Below are 23,651 nucleotides of genomic sequence, written 5' to 3'. Positions count from 1 at the left end.
TTTCTTTTGCGCACAAAAAGTATTCTCGTAGCTTCGTAAAATTACGGTTGAACCCCTGATGTCACATGGATTTTTTTACAGATCTCCTTGCTACGTCTCTGGACCTTGATCGTAGTAATTACATTGCTGTCTATGGGAGAGTCAGAGAGCTCTCAGAATGCATCAAAAATATCTTCATTTGTGTTCTGAAGATGAACGGAGGTCTTACGGGTTTGGAACGACACGAGGGTGAGTAATTGATGACAGAATTTTCATTTTGGGGTGGAGTAACCCTTTAATGCATTTTAACTATAACCGTTGTTTTCGGCTAACATTATTATTGCTTTCTTCAGTGAAAAAGTAATCTCGGCTGAAACAGGAGAGAAATATGCACAGATCAAGCACCATTTACAAGTGAAAACAGTCTAAATCAGTTCTAATCAAATACATTGGTGGGTTTCGAGGTTTCGATATTATGAAATATGGACTTGTATTTTGCATAGAAGTGATGGTTTAAAGTCAAAACATTTTAATGGTGGATTTGTTTCTTACAAACACACAGCTTTTCGCTTCACAGTGTGTTAATTGACAGACTTGAGTTGTGTGGATTACTTGTGGATTATTGTGATGTTTTTATCAGCTGTTTGGACTCTCATTCTGACGGCACCCATTCACTGCAGAGGATCTATTGGTGAGCAAGTGATGTAATGATAAATTCCTCCAAATCTGTTCTGATGAAGAAACAAACTCATCTACATCCTTAAGGGATGAAAATTGTCATTTTTGGTTGAACTATTCCTTTAAATGGATAGGTTCACCTCAAAATAAACACTGCACTTTTCTAATGCTTTTCTACCATTTTTGGAGTTTGACAACCCTGGTCGTCATTTATTTTTATTGTACAGATTACAACACTCAGGACATTTTGGCAAATGTTGTGTTCTGTAGACGAAAGAAAGTCATACACGTTTGGATCAACATACGGGTGAGTAAATGATGACAGAATTGGTATTTTAATTAACATTTGTGACCATACAGTCTCTTTGGAAGAAATAAGATTGTTAGCTAAAGTGTTAGACACACTAATGTTGTGTAAAGTGATTTGGCAGCTCTGCATACCATATTGACAAAGGCAGAGATGAAGACGAGGATGATGGTGAAAACTCCCACCAGTGTGCTGTTGGTGCGAGACTGAACAATCTTCTTAGACACAGTCTGCATAGCAGCAGGGAAGAGCTGCAAGACAGAGCCAAAGAAAGGCTAATTGTACACTTTTGTACAAAAGAAAATGCAAAAGAATGAAAAACAGCATAATTAGATGTAGCTTACCTTCACACAGGAGTAAATGGCACAGATGAAGAGGATGTTGGCAAGAATGATGAAGATACTGATGTATATTCCCAGCATGACCAGAGTACTGCAAAACACACAGGAGGTTTCAGATTCATGTTAAGTGTGTGAGTGTGTGTATCTGAATGTACTTAGCCATATATTAGGGACAAATTTGTACAGAAGTGAGCTAAACCTGACAAAATCTTCTTTTGGGGATGCCTCATTTAAAAAAAAAAAACAATATAAAAAAGAACGTGTTTTTTTTTTCTTTCAATTGTAATAATGCAGAAAGTTTTCTGTTAGGATTAAGGTGTAGTTGCATTAGCTATTAGCATTGTACAAACAGGTCCAGTGTCCATTGTCAATAGCATATGCATGAAGCAATGCTCACAGTAAAGTCACTTCATAACCAAGCAGCTTTCTGTTGGTCAGCAAGGCAAATACGTGAATCTAGAACACAAGCAAAATCTGTGAGGGGAACTTTTTTGCCCTCACACGAAACGATTGGAATGACTGGATTTCACTCACAGAATTTAGCAGAGAAACAGTAAACACGACCGCCATCTTTAGAGTGTGGGTTAGGGTTATGTTATAGTATTTATAACTAGCTGTAAACAAAAACAAAACAAGGCTAAAGAATGTCCCCATTTAAAGGGACAGTTCACCCAAAAATGAAAATTCTGTCAAAATTTACACTCAAGTTACACGTGAGTTTCTTTCTTCTGTTGAACGCAAAAGACGATATTTTGAAGAATGTTGGTGACCAAACAGTTGATAGTCACAGACTTCAATAGCATGGAAAAATATACACAATGGAAATGAATGGCTACCGTCAACTCGTACAGATTTGGAACAACTTGAGGGTGAGTAAATGATGACCGAATTTTCATTTTGAAGTGAACTATCCCTTTAAGTAAACAAGTGAGTGTGTGTGTAAGTGTGTTTGTGTGTGTTTATCACTCACTGAGGGAATACAATGATCTGGATAAAAGAGATGAAACAGAAGACCAGCAGCGAACAGGCCACATAACCGCCGAAACGATCATCTACTTTCTTAGCATACTAGAAACAAGACCAAAATATAAAATATCATTAAAATATGTTGATTTACTAATCTGTGCCAAATATGAATGCTGCGTGAGTTATTGTTGATTGCTAATGACCAACAACCACCCAGAAGATGCTGTTAACCTAATGACATGTTAAAAATTGCTCTAAACAACTCAATCTACTTTTCTTCTTCTTAAATACCAAACAGGAAATTGGAGGACATTTGATCTCTCATGATCTCATCCATCCTGTTAGTCTGTTAGACGATCGGCACTACTAAATTAAACTGGAAAGGGTGGGGAGATCTGGACGGGAAGCTGGAACTCAGCCAGTGTCTTCGAGTCTGACCTTCTTCTCCAGGCTGGAGGTTTGGAAGGTGAGGAGGAACTTCTTCACGTGGTCTTTGCGGAGCTGGTCGATACTGCGAGCGTCTATGGCACGGCCCAAAAACTCATCCACCTCGTCCTCGGGGTTCAGCGCCTCCTGAGCACCACGGCTGCGTTTGTGAGCAGAAGAACAGTTAGAAAAGCACATTTTTATTTGTACCTTTTATATTCCTTTTTCCCCCCACTGCATTTACTCTCTTAAAGCTAAGAAAAAACACTCACTTGTCTTTGCTGGATGATTCATTTATGCCCTGAGTGAAGAGAAGAAACAAATGAAGATTAGAAAGATCTGAGAGTAATGTAGGAGGACTGAAAGAAGCATGTAAAGGTAGAAATTGGCTGAAGGAAGAGGAGAGAGAGGTCAGGCGAGTGTCACAGGGAGTGGGTGACAGATTGACCGACAGGTCATGTGGGGTCTCACCATCTGTCTGAAGACTTTGGAGTCTTTAGTCCTGGAGAAGGATCTGTCAGGCACCCATCGCGGTACCAGACCCTCGTTAGAGTTCGTCCGCGTGCGCTGCATCTTAGCCATCATGGCCTTCTCCTCTTTCTGAAACAGTCAAGGGCAAAGGAAAAGTTTTGTGCTCAAGGATCTTGAATAAAAGAGAAGCATTAAAATTAGGGATGCATTGATATTAAATGATTTTCATGTTCTGTTATGCCATATAACTGATAAATGGCAGATAACCAATAAACAGCCAATATTAAAATTATATTTTCAGGCTAAAACCCATAAGAAAAATGTAAGAATAAAGACTAAAAAAGGCTAAAGAGTAAATAAAAACAGTAAAATGATTTTCATATGCTAGATAACCGATAATTTAACAAATAACAGCCAATATTTAAATTAGACTTTTTAGTCTAAATAGATTAAAAAGAGACTAAATAAGGCTAAATACTAAATAAAAACATTTTAAAATGGTTTTTATGTTATGCCAGATAATTATTAAATGTCTAAATTGATTTAAAAAAAAGTTATTGAAAAAACGACAAAGACTAAAATCCATTGTTTTAAATGTTACAAATGAATTTATGCATCACAAATCATTATAATGTACAGTACTGTATAAAAATATATCAATTTAATTTGAGATTTTGTGATAAATTACACTTTTTAGAGCAGCGCAGTAATTTTGACTTGGCATCATCTCATTATGTTTAAAGGAGTCATATGATGTTGCTAAAAATTATGTTGTGTATTTGGTGTAATGCAATGTGTTTATGCGGTTTAAGGTTCAAAAAACACATTATTTTCCACATACTGTACATTATTGTTTCTCCTCTATGCCCCGCCTTTCTGAAACGCGTAAATTTTTACAAAGCTCATCGGTCTGAAAAGCGAGGTGTGCTCTGATTGGCCAGCTATCCAGTGCGTTGTGATTGGCCGAATACCTCAAGCGTGTGACGGAAATGTTACGCCCCTTACCATACTGTGATGCCGCCTCCCGGCACGACAAGACAAAAACAATAAAACCCATTACAAACGAGGCATTTGTTGCATCCAGTGGGGGCATAATTACTGAGTATAATGACTTATACTGTCTTTTTACGCGTTGCGTAAACATAAAACCATGTCTGGAGAAACGACAAACAACAAGCGCTACTCTACCGTTTTAGGTAGGCGTGGTTAACTCTTAACTTTTATAAAGAATATGTCTTTGGATTTGAGAATTTAGTCTTTGCAACTTTACAGAACTTCTTTATGCACCAAGAGCTTGTAACACTTCAAAGAGAAAGGAAAAATTGAAATCGCATCATATGACCCTTTTAATGAAATTTTCTACATAGCAAAAATCGTTTTCTTGACCAGTCTTGTTTTAAAAATGATACATAAAATATATATATATATATATAGAGAGAGAGAGAGAGAGAGAGAGCACAGTTATAGTTATAAAAATGTTGTAACATGAACTCAGCACAAAATGACGTGTCTAACCCGCTTTTGACTGCAGCCCAACACTAGGAAGGTCTCAATGCTGTTCTCTTTCAGGTAGGCGTTTCTCTCCCCTCCAAAACCTGGCTCCACCTCATAGTCTCCATTCAGGTACTGCAGAGTAGCTTTAGTGATATGGATCCTCCTGAGGAAAAATTTAGTTTCAGTAATGATGTTGCATGAATTTTATGGTTACTAAACAGTCTCTCCAGTGTTATGTATAGCTATGTGTACATGTCTGACTCTCACCCGGCTTTGCCTCCAGCCTCCATGTGGTTGGCCAGCGTTACGTCGTTGGACCACACGTCGAATTGCCACTTTCTCAATCCAAGAACTCCACAGTGCACACGACCACTGTGGATCCCGACCCGCATGTTTACATTGACCCCTGTGACCTCTCGCACCAATCTGCGACACAAACATAAACATGTTATTAATAAATCACATGCTGCAATCAGTGTTATTTTAGTATTATTTTTTACATACTAGTATTCTATATTAGCTTTTATTAGCAGTTTTTGATTTTACATTTAGTTTCTTTTAGTAATTGAATGTGCTTTTGTAATTTTTATTAGTTTTATTTTGTTTAGTTTTCATTTTTAGTTTTGAAATTTTAGTACATTAACTTTTTAAACTTTTTTTAGTTATTTCAGTTGTTACATTATTTTAGTTAGTTGTTCATTTTTAATTTTTCTAATCGTGGTACTCTCCAGAAAGGAGGAGAAGAATTGTTGAATAAAGTCGTTGTTTTTTTTTTCTTTGCACACACAAAGTATTCTCGTAGCTTCATAAAATTAAAACCACTGATGTCACAGACTATTATAATGATGTCCTTGCTACGGTTCTGTGCCTTGATCGTGGTAGTTCCCTTGCTGTCTATGGAGGGTCTGAGAGCTCTCGGATTTCATCCAAAATATCTTATTTTTTGTTCTGATGAACGAAGGTCTTACGGGTTTGGAACGACAAGAGGGTGAATAATTAATGACAGAATTTTCATTTTTTGGTGAACTATCCCTTTAAGATTTTCATCTAATATTAGTATTTAATTTTTGCTTTATTTTAATTAACAAAAATTTAAATAATAACAATAACACTGGCTCCAACATATACAGTGGTGTGAAAAAGTGTTGGCCCCCTCTCCTGCGCACACACACAAAAGGGAACAGAAGTTAAAGCTGAGGAGATGGCAGCTTCACGCTGAGGTGTAAAAAGAGGGTAGTCATTCTGCTTAGAGTGTGATACAGACAGAGTGTGTGATTTTTGTGCTGACACCATGTGTAAACGAGTGTCAATACTGATAAAAATTCATCAGACCGAAATATTTGACAATGGATTTGACAATGGACGTACATTACAGCGAGTAACAGGTCTTAAAAGAAGTCAAAGCAGAGCAACATGATGTAGTGGTGTTTATTCCTGAATGAATAAGAGTTTTTAAACTATTCAGTGAATGATTCAATGGTTGGAGAAATGCTACGACCATAACGTCACACCACACAAGTGTGAGTAACTGTTTTCATTATGTGATCACCATTGCTTTGTCTCTTCTAAGAAGAGACAGATTGTAAGAACTTCTAAGACTTCTAAGAACAGAGTGTTCTGATGAGGGGGGTTAAAAACAGAAAATAGCCTATTGTATAGTTTTGTTCTTTTTTTTGTAAAAATCTTGATAACATTATAAGGGGACATCAAAAAAGAGTAAAAAAATAATAAAAAAGGCAGTTCATGACCCCTTTAATGGGTCACACACTATGTGCAGTGTGAGCACCTCATATTCATTCTAGTCAATTTTACTCTGACTGTCATATAAGATTAGTTAATTATAATAAAATTTTAGTTGACTAGAAAGTACAAAATCAAACCAATTAAGTATTTTTTTATATTTACACTACCGTTCAAACGTTTGAGCTCAGTAAAAAATTTGTAATGTTTTTGAAAGAAATCCAAAGTTGCATTTATTTGATTAAAATACAGTAAAACAGTCATATTGAATTATTATTTCAAAATCTGAATATATTTTATGTATTTATTCCTGTGATGTACAGTAAATCTGAATTTTCAGCATCAGTACTCCAGTCTTCAGTGTCACATGATCCTTCAGAAATCACTCTAATATGCTGATTTGCTGCTCAAGAAACATTTTGTATTATTATCAATGATGAAAACAGTTGTGCTGCCTAATATTTTTGTGGAAACCATAATACTTTTTTAGGATTCTCTGATGAATAGAAAGAATCCTGATATATTTACTAAAGTCATGTTCACAAAACAGTACTGTATTTCATGTTTTATATATATTGAATCATGTTGTATTTGAATGAAAACGTGAAAACTGTATTCGTAACGCTGAACTAATATCATGCAATCTCAACAATTTATTTAACACAGACTTCATGTTGTCACCATAGTAAACAGACAATGCTGCAACAATAATCCAGCATCTTTAGGCATTTGTTAATAGATGTGCTCACCGAAGCCAGCTTGTCAAAGCGGGCAAACAGCTCGTTTAGAGTCATGACCAGCTCCTGAGCAGTGCACTGCGATGCCAGACTAGTGAAACCCTCGATGTCTGCAAACAAAATACTGACAAAGACGCACAGAGAGAGAGAGAGAGAGAGAGAGAGAGAGAAATTTAAACTGTATGAATTGTTGCTTTGTCTTTTATTATATTCATCAATCTGTTGTTAACTAAAATGTAGTGCTGTCAAACGATTAATCACATTCGAAATAAGTTTTTATTTACATAATAAATCTGTGTATATTTATTATGTATATATAAATACACACACATACAGTATACATTTTGAAAATATTTACATGTACTTACATGTATATATTTATATTCATATAATTTATATTATATATAAATATATTTACTATACAAGCGTAACATATTTTTCTTAAATATATACATGCATGGGTGTGTATTTATATATGCATAATAAATATACACAGTACACACACACATACTGTGTAAACAAAAACTTTTATTTTGGTTGCGATTAATCGCGATTACTCATTTGACAGCACTACTAAAATGTAATGCCAATAAAACAGATTAAAAAAAAGCTTTAATTTTAATGTTTGGAATCACAGAGGTCAATACCATAACAACTAGGTAGAAAAGTATACAGTATGAATGTGTGAATCCCTTGAGCTGGGGGGAAATTCACTCTGAGGCTGTGTGAGAGCAGGCGCTGTGGAGCGCTTTAATTGAATCGTGGCTTAATTTCAGTATCTTCTGGGGTTAGCGCTAGTCTAGTGACTGATAATTAACTATTCCATCTCTCGCCATAATTAGCTGACCACATTTCAAAAGAAAAGCCCCACTGCTCCTATTACGAGCTCCCAGAGCTAAAGCAAAGAAGAAAAGAGTGAAAGAGGCAGGAGAGATCAATGTAAAGAGTGAAAAATAAACAAAGAAAGGGCCACACGGCCACAGGAGATGATAAAAAGCAGGTGAACTAAAAGCTAAAAGCTAATGCTGATAGTCAAAGCGCCCTGTTGAAAAAACAGCATATGCTGGTTAGGCCCCAGCGTCAAAACATACCTAACCAGCATATGCTGGTTTTTTCAACAGGGCGGCAGGTAGTAAACATGCTTCAAAAAAAAAAGAGAACAATTATTGAGACAAATTATTATTCCATATGAAGTTTACAGATGTCAAAACTGACTATTTACTTTCTAAATAAAATAATGGTCAGTCAATTAAGAATAATTCAGAATCTCACATGAAAATATAGTGAAACTTGTCTTTTGTGCTTATGTAATTAAGGCCATGCGGGTGGGAAAAATACTATAAAGCCAATAATATCCTAAATATTCTTAGATCACTTGATTAGATGGCTTTTCATGATCTAATCCAGTCATAGTTAATGTGGCAGAGTTTGACGCATAACAGCAATGCTCACCTGACATTGTCGTGCTTCTGGATGTAGATCTTGTGAAACATCATGTCTTCTTTTTTAGCATTGATGTCAGCCTTCATTTCCATGGCAACATGTCTTGGCAAAACAGACAGCAACAGGCGTTCCTGAAAATTGTAGAGAGGAGAGAGGGAATGTGTGTGAGTGAGAAAGAAAGAAAGATTAGCATGCAATTCTTCTCACTGAAGATCAAACACCCTATCTTTATGTAGTTGTTCTTTGTTAAACGTCAGCATCCCAGTGCATATATTCTGTTGGCTTGTCCACTGAGAAGTGTTTATTTTATTACATCTCTATTAGATTTATATACATAGAATAGAATGGCATTTAACAAAATGAACTGAACCTTCAATAGATTCAGAGCAGATGCCATATTTTGTGAAAGAACCATCTGTTTGGTGTACACCTTGGTGTCAAACATTCAGCTGACAATGTGTTGAAAATATGCACAGTAGCCATTTAATTTTCATAGAATGGGATGATAATTTTATAGAATTTCATTTAATCTCATGAGACAAGATTTTATGAAATTCAACAGAGTTCTCTGAGTGTCAAAGGACACTTTCCAATGTCAAAGGAATTTTATGGAATTTTGTTGATTGGGAATCACAAAATTTTCATATTTAATTTAGTTATGACTGTCACGATATCAGATGTTAACTACATGTTTATCATGGCCAACATAATTAATGATAACAGCATAATTGCAATATCTATAGAAATAAAAATAACAAACTAACAATTAGCAATACATGTGTTACAGTACATATTAATCTTTATTAAAGTTAGTTAATAAAAAAACTGTCCATTGTTAGTTCATGTTACCTCAGGTTCATTAAATAATATCAGCAGATACAACTTTTGATTTTAATGTATTAGTAAATGATAAAAGTAACATTAACAAAGATTAATAAGGAGATCCACAGTCCTTCAGTCCACTGAAGGAGAATAGAGTTGAACCCAAGAGCAGTTTATTTCAAAAAGCGTCAAACAAATAGAAAATAAACAGAACCAAATGATGACTTGAACTTCACTTCAACAAACTTGACCAGAAACATAACAGAGCTCACAAACTGTGGGTTACACTGATCAGAGCTCAACAAGAGACAAGGGAAACGTGAGGGCTATAAATACACACGGGCTGATGAGTTAACAAGGAACACCTGAAAACAATTAAGACAGGAAACAGGAACATGAGGAACAGGAAACAGAAAGACCTATGCTGTGTCCGAAATCGCCCCCTATACCCTCATTCACTATTCCCTACATTAGGTCACTAATTCAGATCACTAGAAGGAGTGAATGAAAACGAGTAGTGAATTCGGACACTGAGTGCACCGGAAGGAATGCCACTTTTGCATAGTTTGTGCTTGCTGTTTATTAATCATTTGAAACTATGCCGCTTTTGCATAGTTTGTGCTTGCTGTTTATTAATCATTCGAAACTAGGAAACTAGCAGCTCCAGTAGTAAGATTAAAGGATTTATCTTGAACTCTGTCACGGAAATTATGTATAAACCCTAAACAAACAATTAAATAATCAATTTACAATGAATTCATACTCGTGTTGTACATTATGCTGTACACCATGGATGAGCTCTTTGTAAAAATGAATGGATTGATTATTCAGCTGCGAGCGCCATCTTTTGGCAAGATGCGGGAATCCATTCGGCGCGTGACTCTCACGGTGCATTATGGGCATTCTCTAGCCGTTGAGCGTGCACCAGTTGTACACTCGTTTTTGCAGTGCATTGTGGGATTGAATGAGTGCACTCGAGAACGTCCACTATGGTTTCGGACACCACTAAAAATGGCTGTTCCCTTAAATAGTGCCCTATTTAAGGGTATAGGGGGCGATTTCGGACACAGCCCTAGTCTGAGTCCCAATGTGCATACTATCCATCCTAAATTCTATGTGATATTAGTAATTTTCAATACTATTTAGGGCAGATAGGGTGGATAGTATGCACATTGGGACGCAGGGTAAGATTATGAATAAGACTAACCTTCAAAATAAAAGACATGATGACATCATAAAAGACATGAACTCAAAACATGAAAACATAAAGAAAACACAGACGAGACAGTAAGTGTAAAGGACTGTTCACACTAATAACAATAACTATAACCATAACTATACTGGCATCCACAACAACACAAAATATTGTTCATTTTATTATAAGTGTTCATGAGCTGGAAAAAGGGATAGCATTCCTCTATATATATATTATATTAGTGCTTTCAAAATTAGCATGCTAACATAGGCGATTCATTTTTCCAGTTTAACGACATTAAAAATGTTTAACGACATTAAAAATATTTAATGCCGTTAATGCAGGGGCGAAGCTAGGGTTACACTGTGCTCACAGAGCGTGCTCTTCAATTGCACGCACAAATACAGCAGCGTGCGCTGTAGCCTGTATCATTTCATATTAAAACTCTAATTAAACTACAAGCATGTGTGTCAGATCCATGGCACGTTCAGCAGCAGCTCTTAAAGTAATAGCAGCCAAATAACCTAATAACCCAGCTGCTGTGATGTCTGTAAATCAAAGAACAAAAGAGAGGAAATCAATAACTTTTGTAGCTTTAAGGATTCCTCTATATCTAATTGTTTGATAACTTTATTCAATTTCTGTATATTTCCTAGTTGCTGAAGGGCACAGGTAAATATGACATTTATTATAATGGGTTTATGTGAAGATTGTTATAAGTTCACTTAAATTAGAAGTTATTTTTTAAAGTCTAATAAATGTTAAACTTGATAGCTCTCAATTATACTGTAATGTTGAATGCAATAGCCAATGGTTAAATATTAGGAAAAAAAGAACAATTTCCTAGAGACATCAGTAGTATTGGTATCAGTCATAAAAAATATTTATGTTGTTTCTACATCAATTTGAAGATTGAATGTGAAACTATTGCAATATAAGAGTATATTAAAAAACTTTAATGATTGATCGTGATTAATTAAAAAAAAAATGTGCAAAAAAAATTAAGATTTTTTTTTATTTATTTTTTTTACATTTTACTTTTATGATTTTGTGCAGCATTAGTAGCTACATACTGCATTGTTTTTTCTGTTCTGTTATTTTCAGCAATACTGTCACCTACTTTGTTGGAGTGTCAACCAGATGGATTATTTACAGTATTATCATGATATGTGCAGTATTAAAGGGATAGTTCACCCAAAAATGAAAATTTGATGTTTATCTGCTTACCCCCAGGGCATCCAAGATGTAGGTGACTTTGTTTCTTCAGTAGAACACAGACGAAGATTTTTAACACAAACCGTTGCAGTCTGTCAGACTTATAATGGAGGTGAATGGGAATCACGGCTTTGAGAGTAAAAAAAAACATACACAAACAAAACCAAATTAAACCCTGCGGCTCGTGACGATACATTGATGTGTAAAGACACAAAACGATCGGTCTGTGCAAGAAACTGAAAATGCACTTATAAGTCTGCGATCCGCTGTAAAGCAAGAAGAAGACACCTCACGTGCCTGCTGTTGAGAACACGCTCAGGAGGACGTGCCGCCGCTCAGGACAGTTCGAACAGTTCGGACATTGCGTGAATCAGAGGTAAAAAACGATATAAATACTGTTCAGTTTCTTGCATAGACCGATCGTTTCGTGTCTTTACACATCAACGTATCGTCACGAGCCGCAGGGTTTAATTTGGTTTTGTTTGTGTATGTTTTTTTTTACTCTCAAAGCCGTGATTCCCATTCACCTCCATTATAAGACTGACAGACTGCAACGGTTTGAGTTAAAAATCTTCGTTTGTGTTCTACTGAAGAAACAAAGTCACCTACATCTTGGATGCCCTGGGGGTAAGCAGATAAACATAAAATGTTCATTTTTGGGTGAACTATCCCTTTAACATGATATCAATATAAAAAAATTAAAAAATTGATCATCAATACAATATATTATGAGACCCCTACAATGGATGAATATATATTCAGAATTTGTTTAAACTTTTTTTTTTTGTTTAAAAAATTTAAATCTTTTGTAAAAATGATAAATGCCTTTACTGTCACTTTTGATAAATTTAATGCACCTTTGCTGAATAAAAGTACTAATTTCTAAAAAAAAAAAAAAAACTTTTGAACAGTAGTGTAGCTAGTAAACTGTACCAGTGAAGGTCATGGCCTCAGCGCTGAACTGACCTGCTGCTGGTTTTCTCTTTGCAGGTGCAGTCGGGCCTGGATGTAGCCTCGCGTCTCCTGAAAGGCTTGTCTCTGAGAGACCTCTGCTGGGTAGTGGGTGCAGATCCCAATGATGTTGGTGCACAGGAAGATCAGCACGTTTGCACTCAGCTGAGGGGAGAAGAAAAAAGAAAAGCAGACTCATTCAATGTCTCTCTAGTGATCAGTTGAACCTTTCAACAAAAAACGGCTTTAGCTCAGCACTCTGGAATCCTGGGACATCTGTTGTACTCTAGGGCTTTACTCAACTGCAGTATGGGAAAAAAAGCCAACCTCTGACCTGGAGAGGCTACTTCCTGTAGAGACGTTTACAACAGGGGAGCCAGAACAGAGCTAAAAATGGAGCCTGAAGCAGAGCCAACACTGTAACTTCCTTTGGGTGAATGAGAGGAGGGGTTGATGGGAGAGAGATGGGGGTTACTCCAGGTCACACGGTTCACACCATTACACTCGGCTGAAACACTGCACAATCACTATGAAACACTTGCTGGCCTATTTCCTAAAAAGCCTATCTTAAAATATATGCTAAATAATTACCAGAGTAGACATCATGTGGCTGTTGAGAAACCATTCGTGGCTATGCGAAGCTAATTACAATATTTGATTGAGAAAATATAACCAAAATAGTAGGTAAAAAGGTCAAATTAATATTGCCAAAGCAGATTCCATACAGTTCAGATATTTTATTGCATGAAGGGCTGGGCAATATGTTAAAAAAATTATATCTTGTTACTTTTTCAGCCATGTAACAATATTTTATTTGAAAAAAATGTCTTAATGTATACTGAAATGGCATACATTTTTTTTTTTTTGACGTAACCACCAAAATGTTAAATGTTTAACACAAGAAGTTAAATTTAAAAAGGTTTCAAAAATCTATAAATAGAATAAAATAAATGCAGCAAATCTACTTAAGATAAGATCTAATAATGATGGCTAATAATGAAGGCATGTTCAGAAATATTCAGGTCTGTGCATTTTTTGAAAAAAGTCTCATATTTACCAAGGCTGCATTTATTTGATTAAGAATACAGTAAAAACAGTAATGATGTGAAATATTATTACAAATGAAAATAACTGTTTTCTGAGTTGTTCAGTCCTTAACTTTGTATTTTAGGAGCGTGAGCGCAGTCTGAGGTCAATCGCCGCTAAATTAAGAGCTAATAATGGTGGAAAAGTAATCAGTCAATAAGCCTTCTTCCACTCTCATCGACCAATCAATGCCCAGATCAACCATGACCATTTGATATTAAGAGTAAGCTATGAACTATAAAATAATTTCTCACTGCCACTTTACAAACAGGCAGGTTTAGCAGCCATATTAATCTAATAGCCTCTCATAGCTGACTGGATAGTTTATGTCTGTTCTGAAAACTACAGAGGATCTATCTGAAGTGATAGCAGAGACAATGTTGTACTGTGTGCTGCTCTACATGACATAAAACAATAGATCTGACAAACAATGGTTTTGCTCCTGCACACAGAACACGAAATGAGAAAGCAAAGGGACAGGCGAGAGGCAATGCTGTAGCGCAGTGTGTGTGTGTGTGTATGTATGTGTGAGAGGCTGAGCCTGCTGGCCACACTGACATTAGGCAGATGGCTGTGAGCTCTGTTTACATTAGAGTTTCTGTTCAAGCAAATCCAGGCCTGGTTTGTGTGTGTGTGTGCGTGTGTGTGTGTGTGTGTGTGTGTGTGTGTGTGCGTGTGTGCATGTGTGAGTCAGCGTGCACGTGCAAATGGACGCTTTTAGTGTTTTGACTTTTGACATCAACGATAGTGTTACACCTATAGAGCAGTCAGTTTAACATGTTTAAACAAATAATACCTAAATGTAAAACAGGGTAAAACAGAGCAAAACAGAGTAAATCAAAAGGTAAAACAGGCAACTAAGCAACATTTTAAAGCATTTTATCTTCAGATAGATAGATAGATAGATAGATAGATAGATAGATGATACAATCCTTATGATACATATATATATATACACACACATATAAATGAAAACAATTAAAACTGAAAATACATAAAAAAGCTAATTCAAAATATGAATAAATACTATAATTCTAATATAATACTAAAATAACACTGGTCAATATTGGATATTTAATTGTTTTCCTCATTTTTAGTTTTTAGAATTAATAATAATTGATAAAAAATTTATAATTTAATAACACTGTTTTGTAATATTTAGCAACTCTCAAATGAATATACATTTTGCATACTGTACATTATAATGATGTTATACTTAAATTTACTTGAAGCATTTGAAATGATTGAGTTATTATTGTTTTATTTTTATGTATTTAGACATTAGAACAGAATGTTTATTTATTCTGTACAATAGTACAGAATTTTAACATTGGCGATTTATGTATTTATCAGCCATAACATGTAAATAATCTGTTTAATAAATTATTATTAAAGAATTCATCCCTAATATAATGAATTGTAAAGCCACTGTAATAAAAATGCATGACCTATCTTAGACAATAATTATCATCTGAATAATAATAATTAATAATAATAATAAAAATAAAAATATCTTCATAATCTGCAAGCCATAATAGATTCAAGAACATTTTAAAATCAAACAAAATATATTTGTTTGACATCAAAAATGTGCTGATTCTTTTGACTGACTATTGGTTATGATCAGTGTGTGTTATCAGCTGTGTGTTCATATCACAGGCAGGTCCTAATTGCTCGCTCTTCACCAGAGGGCGAGGTCAGTGGGTGTACACACACACACACACACACACACACACACACACACACACACACTTGGCCGTTCTGTTTGCGCAACTTGACACCTCTCTCCTTCACGCTCAAGATTTATTAGCAATAACCATCACAAGCACTGGGACACAGAGAGAGAGACACCGTTCACTCCTTTACGCTCTGTCAATCTTCTCCTCTGTCTCTTTTTCTTTGTCTTTCAACTCACAAATCATCAAATAAATATATTTTCCTGACTCCCTCGCAGCGTGTTCTCACACACCGGCTTCAAAAGTGACATATTCGCTGACACTGAGAACATCTCTTCCCTTAAAAGCCGATGTTAAGAGATCCTTTTTGTGTCTGCCAATTCTTGCAGTAAAAGTCAACAAGCGACGTGTAGAAACGGTCATAAAAATTATATTATGATTACTGCTCACTCTGAATGTCCATGGCAGTGTTTATTGCACAGCGTGGTGAGAAAGAGAGCATCTAAGGAATGTTCCGGGTGTAAAACGACTTAAGCTCTATGAACAGCATCTGCGGCATAATGTCCATTACCAAAGAATGTAATATAAGAGCTAATAAAATCTAACAAAAACAGTGTCTTCTTATACTGGAAGTCTATGGGCCGACACAATGTAATTATAAAAATGTGCAGCTTCTGTTGTTCAGTACAAGGTTTGTTATTTGAGCTGTAATGTTGTCAAAATTGTCTTTTCAGATGATTTGGAATGACTTTTATAGGTGGATGAACTAATGTGTAACTAAGGTAATTCCTGTGAGCATGCAAACCATGAGAAAACTAGGTTTAAACAGTCAAGGCATGAGTCATTTTTGGACTATTTTTATGAAGGTGCATTTTTGGATTTTGACAGCCCCCATCCCAAATCAGTTCCCAGGGTTTCTGGAGGTTTTATGAAACTTGACTTTTTAAAGACCTTTTAAGACCAAATAAAGAATATGGAAATAACTTTTACTGTACCTTCTGATCCCACAGTGTATTTTGTATTTTTGTCTTGTTTTCTTGCAATGTATAAAAATTCAAATGTATAAAAATTCATAAATTAAGACACATTTACTTGAGTAGCAAAATTACATGATATAAGTCTTGTTTTCAAAAAAAATTAAATGAAATGAATTTGTGATTATAACATGACCAAATATTTGCCAAATGGGTCAGAAAAATAAACTCGCTTCAATGGGGGAAGGGGGTGCCCAGGACCAGGGTTGAGAAACACTGCTCTAACTTTAACACTTTCTATTCTATTTTAATTCTGCTTTATATTTATCTTCTTTTTTTTTTTTAACAACAAAAAACAAACAAACACTAGCTTTCTTTTTTTCTATTCTATCTACTTGTTTTTCTTTGTGTGTGTGTGTGTACACCTTGCTACGTGTACTGCGTTAGGCTAGCCGAGACTTGTCATTTGCACTTATATATTGTTGCTCTTTTGTTAGTTTTGACTGCTTTTATTGTCCTCATTTGTAAGTCGCTTCTGCTAAATGACTAAATGTAAATGTAATGTAAATGTAAAACAATGTCATATCTTAATTTTGCTTATCAAGTAAATGTATCTTGATTTAAGGATGTTTATATATTTGTAATGGAAAACAAAGATAAAAATACTGCGTATAACATTCATTTTTTGAAGTGCATGCAATATTATTGCCATAAATTCATGAAGTTAAGACTTTTCAACTTTTAATGCCACAAATAAACTTAATTCAATGGGAAAAATACAAATATTGGCAGATTCTTTTTTTAAAGTACAAACTCACTTAATTTTGTTCAATTTCTCAGAAAACAATGTCATATCTTAATTTTGCCTATCAAGTAAATGTATCTTGATTTAAGGATGTTTATATATTTGTAATGGAAAACAAAGATAAAAATCTGCATATAACATTCATTTTTTGAAGTGCATGTAACATTAATGCCATAACTTTATAAATGTAAGACTTTCAGCTCTGATTTAACACCTACAGGTGCATCTTAATAAATTAGAACGTCGTGGAAAAGTTCATTTATTTGTTGAGATAGTGAATTGGTGGGTTTTTGTTAAATGTGAGCCAAAATCATCACAATTAAAAGAACCAAAGACTTAAACTACTTCAGTCTGTGTGCACTGAATTTATTTAATACACGAGTTTCACAATTTGAGTTGAATTACTGAAATAAATGAACTTTTCCACGACATTCTAATTTATTGAGATGCACCTGTATTAAGGCTGTAATTTGTGAAAGGGTGAATTAAGACTATTTTAAGACCTGCAGAAACCCTGATTTCAGAGATGAACAGTAGAATAATTGCTTTAAATTGTTTTATCCCAGAATGTTCTTTGTATTTTTTTCAGTGTTAGGCAATATGAAGACACAAACCAGGCAGATCCCAGACAAATCTGGTGTATAAAAGTATGATTTTGCTTTGTGTTTGCTTTTACTTTCACTGTTCATTCATTAATTCACCACTTCTGGGTATTTGTGATTCTTTTTTTTTTTTGTGGGTTTGAAGACCCACTCGTCCTCCTTTCTCTGCGCTGGTCTGTGTTTATGTACCTGTGGCTGCTCCAGATATTATATAAAGCCATTATGATCATTGCAGATTATGTCCAGCTTTGCATCCTCTGTGACGTCACTAAAGGGGGTGGGGTGGGACAATACGCCTCGCTTCGGAAATGAAACCTGTGGAAACTACTGGGCTTTGACAAAGAGTACGTTCCCACGTGCAGAAAACTGAAGCCTTGAATATCTGGATGGGATTTACAGTACGAGTATGAAGTGAGAGGGACAGAAATAGATTACGAGGGAACGGTAGGACAGTGACGGAAACATGATGACAACCTTAAAAAGACAGGTGGCATCTGAAAAGGTACATACTGTACCGTTCTTAAATGATGCATGACTTTGAACAACAGCTTAATGTGGCATTAGATCAATTTACATAGTATAAACTATCATCAAAAATGATAAACTGGTCAACATCCAGCTATTATTCCTTGCTATACACTGTAAAAAAAGCAAGTACTTATTTTCCAGTTTACAGGACATTTTGAGTCACAAATACTAATAATTGTGAATTACTTAAAATAAATACATAAATACCCATCAACAAATTCCCTAAATGTTGTCCCAACTAGTCAAGACTTTTGGTCACAAAAAAAAAATAGTTTGTTGTTTTTCCATTATTCTTAGTTATTTGTTGATGTCTCTCACGTATTTACATTTGTTGACTGTCGCCATTCTTGAAGTTTGTGTGTTAAGTGTTGAGTACAGGTGTACAGGTTTCTATAACTATTTCCCAGATATCTTTGCTTTGTAAGGCGATTGCACCTACAGAAACAAAGATAGCACATTAAGTGTCCAACAAAACCAAATATACAAGGCTACCAAAATCTTAGATCAATTTATTGTGTTACTACAATGAAAAAAAAATTATTTGGGATTTACTTTCAAACATTTCTCACTCAGAAATTGCTAGTAAACTCACAAATACTTGAAAAGAATCAGCAAATAAAATGTCAAAATTAAATGTGACATTTTAAAGAAGAAAGACTGCAATAGTATTTTCTTGTAAAACGTACTCCATAATCATTTTTTACAGTGTTATTGAAATTTGCTGAACAAGAAATCTGTAGTTGCAATGAGATATTTTCAAACTGACCAAACAAAGAACATTACTTAGGACATTTTTTAAGATAATAGTCTGAATGCAGCATCTCAGATTGTGTTGAATTGTCAAGGTTTACTTATTTTTTACGGTGTACTGATATAAGGCGATAGACCGGTTTGGTACTGTAACTGAGCTATTGTCTACTCATGTGAGAGGTTAGTGGCTATGTGCTACCTCTGCAGTCGAGCGGCGAGAATATTTAACACTGAGCTAATGCCTTCGAGACCTTCTGCTGCAGTAATTCAACCGTCAAAGCTGGCCGAGGGTTACTGAGAAAGCCAAATTTCCCAAACCCCAAAAAAGCTAATCGAACTGCTAAACTGATCCTTAAAGGTGACATATCATGAAAATCTGACTTTTCCAGGTTTTAAGTGCTATAATCAGGTCCCTGGTGCATCTACCAACCAAGGAAACGTGAAAAAGATTAACCCAATCACTTTGTTTAGGTAAGCCTTTTTCTGCAAGCGTCTGAGAAAACGAGCGTGTCTGATTTCGCTCCCTTGGTGACGTGGCAAAGGGATCTCATTATAATATTACCGCCCCTTAATCTGTAAGTTTCCACCCATGGCACTGTCATTTTGATTTTGCAAGCGACAACGGTGTACCGGTTCTAATGCCATGGCAAAAGTTTGAGCAAAACATGCTAACTGTTTTGTTTTTGGCTGCACAGACGAGCACAGAACACTATTTACATTCCCAGCCTCAGAGGAGACAGCAGAGCAGTGGATTTATTGATATATTTACTGTATATTGCTGCTGCCACACAGATCTAAAATAAACACGCAATTTATTTCCCAGCTGTTTACCTTCACAGACATAACCAACTGTTTTTGTAACTCATGTGTTTTTAATGTAAACTTGTGTGAATGAGAACTTAGTTTAGTACTCACATGCTATGACAGCCACTTTCTGTCTGTGTGCTTCGGATGTGTGCGCTCAGAAAACTGTATATCAGAAGTTTGAACTCATATGGTTTAAAACGCATGATTTCAGTGCGATAAACATGATAATCAGAACCAAAACAGATGTTTTTAGCAGGTACAAGCTGTAATGGCGCAGCTCTATTCTGGAAAAGGGGGCGGGGAGCAGCAGCTCATTTGCATTTAAAGACACAGGCCCGAAAAACAGCGTGTTTCTGCTTCCACTCAAAATAGGCATTTTCAAAATTATATAATAAATGATCTGTGGAGCATTTTGAGCTGAAACTTCACAGACACATTCTGGGGACACCAGAGACTTATATTACATATTGTAAAACAGGGCATAATATGTCTCCTTTAAATCAGGGGAATGGTGTCATCACGCATCTGTAATGGGTGGGGTGAGGTTGGCACGCTGTCCGTGCGCTGTCACGACTGTGACTTTCTTTCAGCAACTCCAGCCCAAATTCCACAACGTCCTTCCAAAGACTCACATGACCTAAGAGCCCATCGTCAGGATGAACATGAACTACTCTCAGCCCACAGTCCGTTCAATGACCGCAACACTTGCCAAAATCTCAAGCTCTGATTTGATTGGCAGGGTTATATCTGCACTTTTAAAGGGATATTATTATTGTGTATTCATCCATTTTAGATTTAGATTTATAAAAGCAAAATGAATTGTGTTTGGTCACTTTACATGCTGATCAGATGGTCTCTTTCTGTCTAAGTGGGCGGTTCTTGGCCAGAAAAAGCTGTAAAATTAAGCACATGTGCATTGCTGAGAATAATTTTATGAAATCAGCACTGAGCTGAAATGCAGTTCGCTAACTGGCAATATCTCACTGTTTTCATCAGAGTATCAGTGTCACAAATAACAAGATAATAAGTTCCTCTCATTCGACAAACGTGTTCAAACCAAGAGTCTTTAGCAAGCAGTTACAGTTCACTGCTCTTCTGTCAAGAAATGCTTCATACTGTACATTCATCTGAAATTTTATATGCTGGAGTGCACAAGGCCATGATATGCATCACATAAGAGTTAATGACATGATGCTCAGTTTTTCTCTGGATCTATTGATTTATTCAAAAATACATCAAAAATACAATTTGTACATTCAGTACAATGACAAGAATGCTCCTCTATAATAAGCATATTTTTCAATAGACTCTCAAGGAGTCTAAAATTGTAGGTTATTCGACCCTTTTATGACAAGGAAAGGTTAGTTCACATGCCGTGTGCGGTGACTCCCCAAAACCTTAAAAATGATATTCAGGAATTATTCAAGGAATAATTCATGATATTGGTAACATAAAATGACCTTGAAAAATATTTTCAAGAAAGTTTTTAAAAATGATTGGGATGATTGATTTTACTTTAAAAAAAAAATTTTATTAAGCACGGATGTATTAAATAAATCAAAAGTGACAGTAGTGAACTCTTCTACATTGTTATAAAAATCTCAAATAAATGCTGTTCTTTTAAAAACAAAAAAAAAAAGTTTTCACTAAAAAGTTTTCCCACAGAATGATTTCTGAAGGATCATGTGACACTGAAGACTGGAGTAATAATGCTAAAAAATCAGCTTTGCATCAGAGATAAAGTACATTTTAAAATATATTAAAATGTAAAATAGTTACTAGGGATGTAACGATATCAAAATCTCATGATACCATATTATATCGCGGTATGAAGTCCACGATGCGATATTTAAAAATAAAAAAAGACAAATGATGAATTGGGGAAAATTTTTTACATTTTGTACATTTTAAAGTTAAATGATTCTATCTAATGCACTTTGAGAGTTCAACATCAAGAGCTCCAACCCATGTTTCTTAACTAAGAAACTTAAGTCAGAAAAAAGTCAGTGAATTGACTTGTACCTGATCTTTAAAGGGGACTAAACCCCCTTTTTATTTGTTGATTTACTGTCTCAGTCTAAATTATATTCACACTGGTGTTTTAGGAAGCCAAACAAATTAGAATATAATAATAATAATAACTTGATATTATTGTTATTCATATGACAGTAATAGCCATATATTGTAAAACAATCGCACTTTTAAATAAATGACAATGAATAGTTCATAGGTTTATTATTTTTGCTTTACACTTCAAGTAGGGAAATGACAATACTTGATAATACAATAAATGACAATGACAATAAAATCATCTAAAAACTATGGAAGATGGGAAAGTTGCAAGTAAATGTGTAAGTCATTTCCTCTCAGGGCAATGACTGATAGGACACTCTTTCAGAAACAGGTCTGAGCTGCTTCCTGTTTCGGGCGATGACTCTGCAGAGCATCTGGAGGTTTAATGTCTGAATTCATGCATGTCTATTGAAAATACACATACTCTCCCCTTCATGCACTGGGATGAGCAAGGCATTTTTTTTTAGTTTATCTTATCTCTCAGTGTCAAACAGAACTAAGTGATGAGACTCCACCACAACTAGTCTCTTATCATCTAAATGTTCAGCAAGATTACGGAAATAACTGACACTCACACATCCAAGTCAAGCCTTCATGGGATCAAACACAGACACAAACCCAGCACTCACGCAGATATGTACACTAAAACAGACTGTATGATAGCCTTTAGCTAACAAACATAACTAGCCTAACAGGCCTTTCTAGTTCGAACTTAAACACACTATATGAGGTGAACAGGATGAAATATTTACTTTACTGAAATATTTACTTTATGAAATATTTATTTCTTTTCGTTTTTGTATGAAAACTATCCATATTCAAAACATAATAATCACTTGAATCTAGCTTGCGTTCACTGTTGTAAACGGAAGCAGTTCCGGGCGGATGACGTATGAGGTCGGTTTTGCGCATGCGCCGCTCAGAAGTGACGCACGCGGAAACGCAGCGGAGAGATCAAAACAAAACAACAGTCAAGAATTAGAAGCACAAAACAAGGATTTGTAAAGAAGAATGTCGGAGGATTTCGATATACTGTAAGTCAAGAGGAGACTGATTTTCCTTTGCTAAAGTAAGGAAACTTTGTTTCTTTTGATCCTGTAAACAAACGTTGGTTTTCACGAGACTAACCGGCGCATGCGATGACGTATGAGTTCAGCGCTGCGCATGCGCCGCTCAGAAGTGACGCACGCGGAAACGCAGCGGAGAGATCAAAACAAAACAACAGTCAAGAATTAGAAGCACAAAACAAGGATTTGTAAAGAAGAATGTCGGAGGATTTCGATATACTGTAAGTCAAGAGGAGACTGATTTTCCTTTGCTAAAGTAAGGAAACTTTGTTTCTTTTGATCCTGTAAACAAACGTTGGTTTTCACGAGACTAACCGGCGCATGCGCAGTGCTGACCTTATACGTCATCCGCCCGGAGCTGCTTCCGTGTACAACTGTTGGCGCAAGCTACATTAAAGTGATTATTACGTTTTGAATATGGATATTTTTCTTACAAAAATGCATCGATTCGCTACAGGAGGCCTTTGTTCACCCCCAGGAGCCGTCTGAGACACTTTTTTTTGTGGAAGGGTGCTTTT

The 23,651-nt window shown here is 35.5% G+C and overlaps 1 protein-coding gene across 1 annotated transcript in view; it reads right to left on the bottom strand.

Annotated features, from left to right (window-relative positions):
• LOC107696932 (adenylate cyclase type 6-like) overlaps positions 1-23,651 on the bottom strand; it is a 52,264-nt gene that overhangs the window by 5,732 nt on the left and 22,881 nt on the right. Inside the window, exons 2-13 of the mRNA XM_016497504.1 lie at positions 12,781-12,930; positions 8,592-8,713; positions 7,152-7,263; positions 6,475-6,479; positions 4,930-5,088; positions 4,684-4,825; positions 3,169-3,297; positions 2,970-2,998; positions 2,710-2,857; positions 2,276-2,373; positions 1,309-1,396; positions 1,099-1,215 (exon numbers count right to left, since the gene is read on the bottom strand). Of these exons, the coding sequence (XP_016352990.1) occupies positions 1,099-1,215; positions 1,309-1,396; positions 2,276-2,373; positions 2,710-2,857; positions 2,970-2,998; positions 3,169-3,297; positions 4,684-4,825; positions 4,930-5,088; positions 6,475-6,479; positions 7,152-7,263; positions 8,592-8,713; positions 12,781-12,930 (1,299 nt within the window). The remainder of the gene's footprint in view (positions 1-1,098; positions 1,216-1,308; positions 1,397-2,275; positions 2,374-2,709; positions 2,858-2,969; positions 2,999-3,168; positions 3,298-4,683; positions 4,826-4,929; positions 5,089-6,474; positions 6,480-7,151; positions 7,264-8,591; positions 8,714-12,780; positions 12,931-23,651) is intronic.

The sequence above is a fragment of the Sinocyclocheilus anshuiensis genome, unplaced genomic scaffold (assembly GCF_001515605.1).
Source record: "Sinocyclocheilus anshuiensis isolate Anshui unplaced genomic scaffold, SAMN03320099.WGS_v1.1 scaffold130, whole genome shotgun sequence".
NCBI classification, from domain to species: domain Eukaryota; kingdom Metazoa; phylum Chordata; class Actinopteri; order Cypriniformes; family Cyprinidae; genus Sinocyclocheilus; species Sinocyclocheilus anshuiensis.
The sequence above is the reverse complement of the archived record's forward strand: the minus strand, read 5'-3'. Positions and strand labels throughout refer to the sequence as shown.